The 12,835-nt window shown below is 45.0% G+C and overlaps 1 protein-coding gene across 2 annotated transcripts in view; it reads right to left on the bottom strand.

The window, feature by feature from the left end:
- Ddx46 (DEAD-box helicase 46) overlaps positions 1-7,492 on the bottom strand; it is a 45,557-nt gene extending 38,065 nt beyond the window's left edge. For both annotated transcript variants that reach the window (XM_038333397.1, XM_038333398.1), the window contains exons 1-3: positions 7,309-7,492; positions 3,248-3,436; positions 2,041-2,184 (exon numbers count right to left, since the gene is read on the bottom strand). In XM_038333397.1, the coding sequence (XP_038189325.1) occupies positions 2,041-2,184; positions 3,248-3,436; positions 7,309-7,325 (350 nt within the window). In that variant the 5' untranslated portion in view covers positions 7,326-7,492. The remainder of the gene's footprint in view (positions 1-2,040; positions 2,185-3,247; positions 3,437-7,308) is intronic.
- Between the last annotated feature and the right edge of the window lie 5,343 nt (positions 7,493-12,835).

The raw sequence follows: 12,835 nt of genomic DNA, 5'->3' as shown, positions 1-12,835 counted from the left end.
TTAATAAAGTGGGGGGGGGGGGAGAGACAGCTCAATGGGTAAATTGCTGCTTGTTGCTCAGGCCTGAGAACCTGAATATGGGTCCACACCCCCAGGGAAAGTTAGACATGAGATTAGTTTCCCAGGAATTCACTGAAAACCTCTACGGCATTCAGGAAGGCACTCTCTTAAAAAAAAAAAAAAAAAAAAAAAAAAAAAAAAAAAAAAAAAAAGATGGTAAGATGGTGGGCTGGAGAGGTTTAGAGCACTGACTGTTCTGTTCTTCCAGAGGTACTGAGTTCTCTGGAGCCCTCTTCTGGCCTGCAAGCATACAGACAGACAGAACACTATATACATAATAAATAAGACATTTGAGGAAGTACAGTTCTTCACATGTGCACACACAGGCAAGTATTCACACACGAACATATACAACCAACACACACAATCCCCACATTAAGAAAAAAATAAACTTGGAAGTGGTGGCATGTGCCTCAATCCAGCACTGTCTCAGGAAAAAGAAAAACAGAAAGAGAGAGAGAAAACTCTTTCTGAATTAAATGACTTTTCTCCTTAAAATTACTAATATACTGATTTTCTAATGTTAAGCTAATTTTCCTACACAGGACTCCATGCACACACAGGTGGTAAACAATAAAGGAAAGGTCAGTAGAGGCTTCATCCAGGGAGACAGATGCTGAGAGAGTTTAAGATTAACAATCCTCAGGAGGCAGAGGCCACCAGGACTGCACAGCATGGGCCTGTCTCAATATAAAAAATAAGGTAGGACAAGGGAATGGAATATTAATCTGAAATCATTGTGCAACAGATATCCATAACCAAGGTCAAGAGCAGGGGCTAGAGAGATCCCCTGGTGGCAGAAAGCACCGACTGCTCTTCCAGGACTCTGGTTGAGCCCACCTGCATGTTGGCACACAACCATCTGTGGTTCCCTTTTGAAGGAATTCTGCACTCTTCTGATATCCATGACCACCAGACGGCACAGGCTGCACAGACACATGTGCAGGCAAAGCACTCATCCACAGGAAGAGACAAAATTTAGGATTCCATAAGTCCTCCATCTTACTTTGTTTGTATGTGTTTTGTTTTGTTGAGACAAACTGTCTCCAGAGAGCTCTGGTTGTTCTGAACTTTATATAGACCAGACTGATGTCAAACTCAGAGATCCCTGCCTACCTCTGCCTCCCGACTGCTAGAACTAAGGTTTATTTTTTATTTCACGAAATCCCAAAAGTACTGCACTGGCCTTGGTAAAATCAAAGTACAACTTCTGGAGCAAAACAAACAATATGGGAAAGGTAGCAACAACTGAATGAAACGGGAACGGGGAGCCAACACAGCCACTTCCTGGCTGCAGGGAAGAAGCAGTAACGTGCCAGGAGACTGTGAAGAGCAAGCACGCAAGGCTGACAAGAGCATTTCAACTGAGTGTTGCCAGCGTCACGAGATACACACACACATTTAACTTACACAAGCAAAGGCCACACTTTCCAAACAGCAATTCAATAAGGTATAGCACAAGCTGACTGGGTGATTAAGTCCACTGTCGGCTCTTGCAAAGGAGCACTATTCCCACACCCCAGCATGAGGCCTCCCGCCTCCACTGGCACCTATGCTTGTGCACACACACCAACACAAGTATACAGGAATAATAAGAATCTTTAAAAAGTCGTCAACAAACATCTTAACTGTCTGAGAAAGCAATCTCCAAGGCACAGAAACTGATGCCAAGAATGTAACAAATACCGAGGGCTTGCCTAGCTGGCAACCAGCACGCCCACTTCAATCCTCATAGCTGCCTCCACAAAAAACACTCAATTCCCACAGAGATATTTACAAAAGTTCTCACCATTAATAATATATACTAAATAAGGGTACACTGTAGTGTTTAAAACCAGAAAAATCCACTAATCTCCAGATGAATTATAAACTCCATGACCTAATAAATAGAAGTTCTGCCAACAGTTGATAGCAAGAGTCAGGCTCTGCATTACTGATAAGGATGAACTATACAGCAGATAGGGTCAGGGACAGTGTTACCTATTCTCAGCCTTCTTGCTTTTGCTGCCAGGACTGGAGGACCGGGATCGCCGGCCCCGGCTTCTACTCCTTGAGCGTCTCCTATCTCGGCTCCGAGATCTTCTTCGCTCTCGGCTTCTGTCTCGCTCTCTACTTCTGGAGCGCCTGAAAAGAAGAAATTTCATATGTTTTGTGGCCAAAGGGAGTTATTATCTCAGATTATGGCTGTCCCAAGCTGAAAACAGTTTCTTAAAATTAGGATCAACATTAGAGCAGCATTCAATTCAGCTACACAGGACACAAGTGAGGCTCGTTCTTACGAAGATCAATGGAAACGTGAGGATACAATGATATCTGCTAACAAACCTAACAAATTGTAACAATAAACACAAGCCAATTTTCATGGACAGTGCACAGCTGGGGCTTCAGCACAGCTCTGGGGCACTCGATGAGCTGTGCAAGACCTTAACCCCAGCAGCAGGGGAAGCTTGAGCCCAGCAAGGAGATGCACAGAACCTGTGCTAAAAGACCAGTGAGCTGCTGGTCACTACGTGCACCCCAACTCCATGCACCCCACTTCCTCATCTAGAAAATATGGAGAATTCACTATATCTCATTTTTTTTTTTTTTTGATCACACTAGCTTGGAATATAAGAGATCCACCTGCCTTTGATTCCCTAGTGCTCGGATTAAAGGTGTATACAACCATGTCCAGCTTCAAAGTTCTTGATCTAAAAAAATCTTACAATTTTATTTTCACATAAAAACTCAAAGATCAGCCACGCAGGATGGCACATGCCTTTAATCCCAGTACTTGGGAGGCAGAGACAGGCAGATCTCTGTGAGTTCAAGGCCAGTCTGGTCTACAGAGGAGAGTAAGTTTCAGGACAGACTCTAAAGCTACAAAGAAACCCAGTCTCAAAAAACCAAAAAAGGTCGGGTGGTGGTGGTGCACCCCTTTAATCCCAGCACTCGGGAGGCAGTGGCAGGTGGATCTCTGTGAATTCAAGGCCAGCCTGGTCTACAAGAGCTAGTTGTAAGACAGGCTCCAAAGCTACAGAGAAATCCTGTCTCTAAAACAAAACAAAACAAAAAGTTAAACGATCAATTCAGTTAACATGTATTGACTGAATGTGGGAAACTGTCTGTGAACACAGAATACAAAACTGTCTGATTTCAACTGTTCCACCTGTCTGGAACCAGTGGTCTTCAGAGAAGAACGTCTTACCTCAGGCGCTTCCTGTCCCTGGACCGTGATCTTCTTTTGTCCCTGCTGCGAGACCTCTCTCTCCTTCTGTCTCTATCTCTACTCCTAGAGCGCCTGTCATCTCCACGTTTACTTCTTTTGTCAGAGGGTGAGCGACTCCGAGACCGACTTCCAGACCGTCCTCGTGATGCCGATCGTTTGCGGTAGTGGCTAGAATCGTACCGAACCAAAGAGTAAGCTTAGCAAGCAGCTTGTATTTTACTTCTTGTTCAGCAAATTAAATACATGTTTAATTAGGGGAAAATGAACTACGCCACAGTACGCGTGAAGAGGAAGTCTCGAAAGGATGCCACACACAGTACCTCATGCACAGCACTTAGGAGGCTGAGGCAGGGGGATCACTATGGTTTGAGGTCAGGGTTTGAAGTCCGGGCTACAACATAAAACCCTGTCAAGCCGGGCGGTGGTGGCGCACACCTTTAATCCCAGTACTCGGGAGGCAGAGGCAGGCGGATCTCTGAGTTCGAGGCCAGCCTGGTCTACAAGAGCTAGTTCCAGGACAGGCTCTAGAAACTACAGGGAAACCCTGTCTCGAAAAACCAAAAAAAAAAAAAAAAAAAAACCCTGTCAAAAGGGCTGGAGTGACTGCTCTTCAGAGGAATTTATATTCTGGAAAAAATGACGACGGGCAAGTGAAGAACGCGCCACCACGTGTCAAGTTCTGCACTGGGACAACCTGCTCAGAATAAAAGAAAGTGGGGCTGGGGAGATGGCTCAGAGGTTAAGAGCATTGCCTGCTCTTCCAAAGGTCCTGAGTTCAATTCCAAGCAACCACATGGTGGCTCACAACCATCTGTAAAGAGGTCTGGTGCCCTCTTCTGGCGTGTGGGCATACATGGAGGCAGAATGTTGTATACAAAATAAATAAATATTAAAAAAAGAATAAAAGAAAGTGAGTAGGCGGTGTGGCACTGGGAGTAGCTGCCTTCAGGACACCTGGTCTAGGGTGACTAATGACTTAATGTCTGAAAGTGTTAGAGCAATTAACTGTTGAGTTGTCCTTTGTATCATGTTAAAGAAGTCTTTTGTTGTCTTCTTCCAACCCCCCCCCCTTTGGTGTTAGGGTATAAAAGTGTATGGAAAATTAAATGCAGCGATTTTAATATCGCTAAAACTGCCTCCCAGTGCTATTTTATGGTTTTGTTTTATTATTTTTGCCTCTTCGTACTCTTTACTTATTTCTGATCCCCACGCCCCTACCCTGGCAACTTGAGCTCACTAATAAAAAAGTAACATTTTTAAAGGTCCTTGAAGAAAATAAAAGCAGTAATCATGGAGACATACAGCGGGGACCTTCCAGGCAAACAGCACACAAGTAAACTCATGGGGAAGAATCTGGACTGGCACATGAAGGAACAGCAGCAAGGAACACAGTTAAACAAGTTAAGACAGTAGTCTAGGTGTAGCGGCACACAACTTAATCCCAACAACCGGGAGGCAGAAACAGGCAGCATTAGTTCCAGTCTAACCAGGACTACATAGTGAGACTGTTTCAAAGAGAAGGAAAAAAAAAACACTCAAGAGAGTGCCATGGCACAAGATCAGAGAAGTAACGAAGTAGTCAGAGGGTCTTACAATGATTACATCTTTTCTTGAGTAAGACAGAAAGCTACTGGGCCACAAACAATGGTATACTCCTGTAGTACCAGCTACTAAGACTGAGGAAAGATCACGTATATCATACTTTCAATTTATGTATGTGTATACGCATGTGCCTCAGTATGTGTGTGTGCATCCCATCTGTGCAGGTGCCTAAGCAACCGGAAAGAGGGATCAGATCCCCCAGAAGTGGCGTTACAAGCAGATGGGGGGCTAGAATCAAATCTAGGTCCCCTGGATGAAAAATAGGTGCTTTCAAACACTGAACCATCTCTCCAGACCCATGAGTAAATTTTCTTACAAGAAAATAGATAATAAGCTGGAAGGAAGTGGTGCACGCCTTTAACCCCAGCACATGGGAGTCAGTGGAAGGCAGATCTCTGCGAGTTCGAGGACAGCCTGGTCTACAAAGTGAGTTCCAGAACAGCCAGTAACACAGAGAAACCATGTGTCAAAAAAAAAAAAGTTAAAAAAATTTAAGCCAGGCATTTGTGGCACACACTTTTAAACACAGGACGTGGGAGGCAGAAGCAGGCAAACATCAATGAGTTCGACAACAGCCAGGATTACACAGAGAAACCCTGTCCAAAAAAAAGGAAAGAAAGAAAGAAAGAAAAAACCCATTTAACCATCAGGGTAAGAGACAGTGACAGAAGTGCTGAGAATCTCAAGATCTGTACAGAAAACAAAACACAAAGCCCAGAGCACTAGCACTGACTAGATTTACTGATGAATTGAATGTCAAGTATGAGGGCACCAGGAAGAGGTGGATGTCTTCACATTTGACCAGAATAAGCAGAACACAGAGGGTGCTGGGGACACAGGCTGTGTGATCCACCCCTGACATGTGAGGCCCCAAGACCAACTCGCAGCAGCTTCCTCAAGAGGCTGCCATTCACAGGAGTTAATCCATTCACTTTCTGGGCCTTCTCAGGATCTACCTCCTCCTACCTCTCTCCCATCTTTCACGAAAGCTCGGGATGTACAAAAACTGAGCTTTAGGCTGTTCTCAAATACCCTGCTCTCCCTCACCTCTGAGCCACCACTGTTCCCTGAACAAACAAGAACATCAGCCAAGTACGGCATAAAAATAACAATATAAAGGTTAAAATGGGTGAAATGGGCCTTTGTAGGAAAGGTCTGGGGAGCCAGAATTTCATCTTTAAAGATCCAATGGAAACTAAGGCAAAAAATGGCAAGTTCTTATCATTATTTTTGAAGTGTCACTCTGGTTCCAGCAATACAAATATAATAATTATAACGGCAAGATCAAGAAAGGCAATTCAGGAGCCTGGCAGTGATGGTGCATACCTTTAGTCCCAGAACTCGGGAGGCAAGGGCAAGCCGGTTTCTTTGAGTTCAAGGCCAGCCTGGTCAAGACAGGCTGAGCTCCAGGACAGGCCCCAAAGTTACACAGAGAAACACTGTCCCGAAAAAACAAAAGTCAGAGGCAGGAATGGGAAAACAATGCAGAATCTAACTAGAAATGAGCAGCGTGGGTGAGAAGGGGCCAAATATTGCTTCCAGATTTCTGGTCTAGTAGTAGCCTGATGAAGAACAACGTCTTCGGGAAACTTGAAAGACAGACACATGAACTGTCTGTAGTCAAGGTGGTATAGCCTTTGCCTTTATCCGGATGCCGCTACAGGCTTTTAATTGCACGATGCTCCATTCACACTTTGCTCAGTTCCTGAACCTAAGTCATAATGACCCCGGTAAAGTGATGTTAGCACTAAAACAATGCAATATTGTCATTCTCCCTAGGCACTGAACCAAAGTATCTTTCAGAACGGCTACATACACTTCGGTCATCTATCAAGATAATAATAACCTCAAGCCCATCCTAAAGTTTTGAAGAAACCGTGTAATTATAATTATAGTTATAATAAGGTGCGCACGTGAACGGTTTTAAAAAGACTAGAAGCGGGTAACAAAGTAATACGGGACCTATCTGCGAAGTAAATGTCCATGAAGCAAGTGTTTATTGCAATCCAATAAGAGTCGATTGCAGTCGATCGCACACATATTGCAGGTGCGGTTAAAAAAAAAAGTCTGTCCACACACTCCTTTTAAATGACTTAGGAAGACGACGCGCGCACGAAATTAAACTATAGAGTGGAGTAAGCAACGCTGCAAAGGCGAAGCGCTGAGGGAGTCTGAGCCAGGGTCAGGGCTGACGGAGGTGATGAGGCTGCCCGTCGGTGACGGGGCGGCCTGAGCTGCGGATGGCTGCTCCAGGTCAGGGCTCGACCCGGCTGTGGCAACTACAGGGGACTCTGCGGCCCTGCGCGCCAGCAGCGCCTCCTCGCAGCCGAGGTGACTGGCTCCTCAGCGGCCACACGTGGGGCCGCCCCACACCCGCCGCGCCGCCACCTCCACCCGCTCCTCTCGGAGCCCAAGAAACGGCTCGCCCGCGGACTCACCGAGACTCCCGGCCCATGCTGCCGGCCACCAGAAGTTCTGCGCCCTGGGAGACGATGCGCAAGCTTGTCAAGAGGACAAAGGAGGGGGGCGCCAAGCCCTCCCAGTGCCGAGCGAGGACCGGCCCTACGCACTGGCCAGAGCTCCGGCAGGGGCCGCCATCAGAGTGCGGCCAACGAAAACAGGATGTGCTGGCGCCGGGCGGGGAAGGAAACAGAGGCGGAAGGAAGTGGCTGCTTTCCCACAGCGCCGCCTACCGGATGGAGGCCGCGCGACGCCGGCTGCGCCTGCAGTGGCCCTTGCTGAGATTCCCCGTGCAATCTAGATGATGCGATGGAGTGGGACCTCAACCAGGTCAGCCCTGCAAGAAACCTCTGAGCAGCCCTGCGCGAGATCTTTACTCTTGTGAGCCCTCTACTGCCACACCAACCCCAGTAGATTCTGTGTGGCAAGTTCCACACTCTGAGGCGTTAGACTCCAAAGGGAGGAGGTCTCCTGGAACCGGTTGTGGAACTCTCTAGCCGGAAAAAAATTATTGAGCCGTAGTTCTCATGACAGTTTGTCTGCTTCTATTTCCTTTTAATATTTATGAGATGTTCCTGATAGCCTGGGCCGAGAAGAAGCCATCCCCTTGAAATGGGGTTACTGGCCATGACCTCTTTTCTAAAAGATTCAACACTTTGCTTCATAATCATTTACATAATTACAAAATAATACTTTGATAAAATATCCTCCCAACAATATACGAATTTGTATGGCTGTGCGTGTGTAGATGAGGTTGGCTTTGACATTGTGATATAGAAAGCATTGCTTAAGTATAGTTTTAAATTGAACTTTGAGGATTTTTAATAAGACAAAAGCTAGATGTTAGATAAGGATTACACATGGAAATTTATTAACTTGATTTGGACCTAGGAGTCATCCATTAACTATAAGTGATTTTTTTGTATTTTGTTCTGTTTAGTGATCACGATGTTATTTGCTCCATTTGTAATTGATTTTTTTGAACCCACTGTTAGGAAATGTAATACCTATTGATTTTGTGCCTTCCTGTGCCAGGTTATTATGATAATTGTTCTTTGTAACTGCTTTACTGAACACATCATTAAAGAATTGTAATACCTGTTCTTCTTATATAAAAACCCTTGTTTGAGAGCTGCAAAATACACTCAGATTCAAACTTCCTCTGTGTTTGTTTCTGTTTGTTCCCACCGAATCCTTACCCACCTAGACTTCGAGAAACCATGTCCCAATAAACCCTATACCCAGCTGGGGTGGTCAATGGCCCTCTACACTAGTGTTACAAGTGGTCACCAAGGAGTGGCAAGCTTTAGAAACACGTGGGTTGCTTGGATGTAGACAGACACGGGATATAGACAGACACAGGATACAGACAGACACAGGATACAGACAGACACAGGATAAAGACAGACAGACACAGGATAGAGACAGACACGGAATACAGACAGAACAGGATAGAGACAAACAGACACAGGATAGAGACAGACAGACACAGGATATAGACAGATACAGGATACAGACAGACACAGGATATAGATAGACACAGGATACAGACAGACACAGGATACAGACAGACACAGGATACAGACAGACACAATGGCAGAACACACCATATCTGATCCCGCAGGCTCATCTACTTGGGAGGCTGAGGCAGAAAGATCACTAGAGGCCAGAAGCCAGAGGCCATCTTGGAAAACAGAATTTAAATGTGTCTCAAGAAAAGGGGCCGGTCAGTGGTGATGCACACCTTTAACCCCAGTACTCAGGAGGCAAAAAAGCAGGAAGATCTCTGTGAGTTTGAGGCCAAACTGGTCTACAGATTAAGTTCCAGGACAGCCAGAGCTGTCATACAGAGAAACCCTTTCTCTGGGCAGGGGGAGGAGAAAAGGGTGTGTGTAAAGTAGAACGTTTGATTAGTGTCTTAAACACTAAAAGCAGAGAAGTGATCAGAATCAGGATATTTATGCAAAGCGTGAACTGATCAACAGCATATAAGCTGGGGGAAGAGTACAGAAAGCCACTCCTAATTTGGTAAGAAGTGAGGAAATGTTATTTAACTTCCAGACAGTGGCTGTGCCCGCATCTCCTGCTATTTCAGTCAGCAACTGCAACTCGGCAGTTACCAGCCGGCGGCTTCTCTGGCAGTGGCCTAGCCACTCCGGCTGCAGCATGGAGGAAATTCTGTTCCCACAGGCAGCAGCTTTGTCAATGTCACTAAAGGTAGCCTTAACTAAATCTCTACCATGCAACTAGCTAACCCTCTCTCCTTGCTGGCATCTCCAAACGACTGGTGCTTCCCTCTGCCACACCAGAAAACGCTCTGCCACTCCAGATCTCTCCCTACTTCCTGTGTCTATCTCTCCTGGATAACCCCTGATGCTCTATGGTCACTATCAGTCAACGAGTTGCTCACTCAGCCTCCTGACCCAAGGTTAATTTTATTTAATCAACACAAATGCAAACTCGGGGTTCATGGCGTGATTGACTCTCCCCCAACAAGGAGGACATGGGAGCAGTAGACCTGGGGAGGGGCAAAGAAAGTTCTGCTTAAGTCATGGGATATTTAAGAGATCCACTAGACCTCCAGGAAAGAATAGCTATGAACCAATAGCAACTGGGATCTGAACCTCAAAGATCACATGTGGGAAAGGAATGGATTGGAAGCATTTCACAGCACGAAGGATACAAAGCCTTTACAATCATGAACTGGATAGCGGGGCCCTGGAGAAGGGCATGAAAATAATGGTTTTTCACTCCTGAAATTCATACACCTTGAATATAGCTTACAATTGCACCTGATGTCACAGATGGAAGAGCTTTGGATGAAAGAAAACTGAGGGTCAGGAAAGACATTTTAGTCCCAGCTCGCTGTGGTGATTTGAATAAAATGTTTTTCCGATCTCAGGCATTAAATGCTTGAGCCCCAGTGGGTGTTTGGGCAGTTTAGGAGTGTTGTGAACTTGCTAGAAAAAGGATGTCATGGGATCAAAGATTTGCATCATTCCTGTACTGCTTGGTTTTATGTGTAATGACATAAGCTAGGCTCGTGAGCCAGAGGAAGGAGCCTCAACTGAGAAAATCCCGCCATAAGATCCAGCTGTGCAGAGCAGTGGTGGCTCACGTCTTTAATCCCAGCATTCGGGAGGCAGAGACAGGCCGCGTCTGAGTTTCAGGCCAGTCTGGTCGATAGAAAAAAAATCCAACCATAAGGTATTTCTTAATTAGCAATCAATGGGTGTTAAGAGTCCTTCTCTGTCCTGCCAGTCAGCTCCCAAATAAGAACACAAAGACTTGCCGGGTGATGGTGGCGCACGCCTTTAATCCCAGCACTCGGGAGGCAGAGGCAGGCGGATCTCTGTGAGTTCGAGACCAGCCTGGTCTACAGAGCTAGTTCCAGTACAGGCTCCAAAGCCACAGAGAAACCCTGTCTCGAAAAAAAAAAAAAAAGAACACAAAGACTTACTAGTTATGAAAGCTTGGCCTAAAGCTTAGACTTGTTCCTAAATTTTTTTTCTTTTCTTTCTTTTTTTTTATGTTATTTGAGACAGGGTTTCTCTGTGGAGCTCTGGAGCCTGTCATGGAACTCGCTCTGTAGACCAGAATGGCCTTGAACTCACAAACAACTGTTTGCCTCTGTCTCCTGAGTGCTGGGATTAAAGGTGCACAACAACACCACCACTGGCCCAAATTTTTTTTTATTTCATGCATATTTTTTTTTCTTTTTTTTTTTTTGTTTTTTCAAGACAGGGTTTCTATGTAGCTTTTTTAGAGCCTGTCCTGGACCTAGCACTTGTAGACCAGGCTGGCCTCGAACTCACAGAAATCCGCCTGCCTCTGCCTCCCGAGTGCTGGGATTAAAGGTGTGCGCCACCACCGCCCGGCTTTTCATGCATATTTTATGACATTGAGATACATACAATGCCTGCTATGTGAAAAGGCACCTTACACGTCATTTTGTATAATAGAGAAGTCATTGTGCTGCCAGGTTTCATGAAAACCTCAAAATAAAGCCTCTGCCACTTAAACACCTACAGAAGTTTTTTTTTTTTTTTTTTTTTTTTTTTTTTGGTTTTTCGAGACAGGGTTTCTCTGCAGCTTTAGAGCCTGTCCTGGAACTAGCTCTTGTAGACCAGGCTGGTCTCGAACTCACAGAGATCCGCCTGCCTCTGCCTCCCGAGCTACAGAAGTTTTTTATTGATATTTATTGAGCTCTACATTTTTCTATGCTCCCCTCCCTGCCTCTCCCCTCCCTTCAACCCGTCCCCAAGATCCCCATGCTCCCAATTTACTCAGGAGATCTTGTCTTTTTATACTTTCTACTTCCCATGTAGATTAGATTTATGTAAGTCTCTCTTAGTGTCCGCATTGTTGTCTAAGTTCTCTGGGATTGTGGTTTGTAGGCTAGCTTTCTTTGCTTTATGTTTTAAAACCACCTATGAGTGAGTACATGTGATAATTGTCTTTCTGTATCTGGGTTACCTCACTAAAAATGTTTCCTAGCTCCATCCATTTTCCTGCAAAATTCAAGATGTTATTTTTTTCTGCTGTGTAGTACTCCACTGTGTAAATGGGGCTAGAGAGATGATGTGGGATTCCCCTCTGTATGTTGTGAATGTTTTATTATCATTGGTTAATAAAGAAGTTGCTTTGGCCTATAGCAGGACAGAATAAAACCAGGTGGGAAATCTGAACAGAGAAAGAAAGAATAGGTGGAGTCAGAGAGACACCACCAGCTTACAGAGAGATGGCTCAGTAGTAAAGAGCACTTGTTGCTCTTGCAGAAGACTCAGTTTAGATCCCAACATCCACATGATGGTTTACAACCATCCATAGCTCCAGTCCCAAGGAATCCGACACCACCTTCTGATTTCCAAGGCACTAAGCAGCATGTGGTGTACATGTATAAAAACACACAAAACACTCATATACATAAATATTTTTTAAATGATATGAGCCATCAGCTTCTGCTCCAGCCACCATGTGTGCCATCTACACTCTCTCGGGAAGCATAAACCCAAATAAACTCTTCCTTTATAAATTGCCTTGATCATGGTGTTTTATTATATCACTAGAAGAACAAGAGATATCACTAGTTACATGTGTTTGCACTATTGCACTGCTGGTTAAATGACTCGGATCCCACTTGAACATATCTCTTCTAGCTCACTTTTAAAAGGTACTTCTGAAGAGCTGAAGAACGGCTCAGGGGCTAAGAGCGTTTGCTGCCCTTGCAGGGACCCTGAGTTCAATTCCCAGCATTCACATGGTGACTCACAACCATCCATAACTCTAGCTCCTGAGGATCCAATGCCCTCTTACCTCCATAGGTACCAAGTACAAACATGGTGCACATATACACATACACAAAACACATAAAATAAATTTAATAAATCTCATTTTAAAAATCTTTAAAAATTCTTAGGCATGTGGCTCAATGTCCGAGCACTAAGCTAGTATGCACAAGGCTGGAGTTTGATTGCAGCACAGCAAGACAGGGCCAACAACAAC

This window comes from Arvicola amphibius, chromosome 6 (assembly GCF_903992535.2).
Source record: "Arvicola amphibius chromosome 6, mArvAmp1.2, whole genome shotgun sequence".
NCBI lineage: Eukaryota > Metazoa > Chordata > Mammalia > Rodentia > Cricetidae > Arvicola > Arvicola amphibius.
Note: the sequence above shows the minus strand (reverse complement) of the source record. Positions and strands in the feature narration are given on the sequence as shown.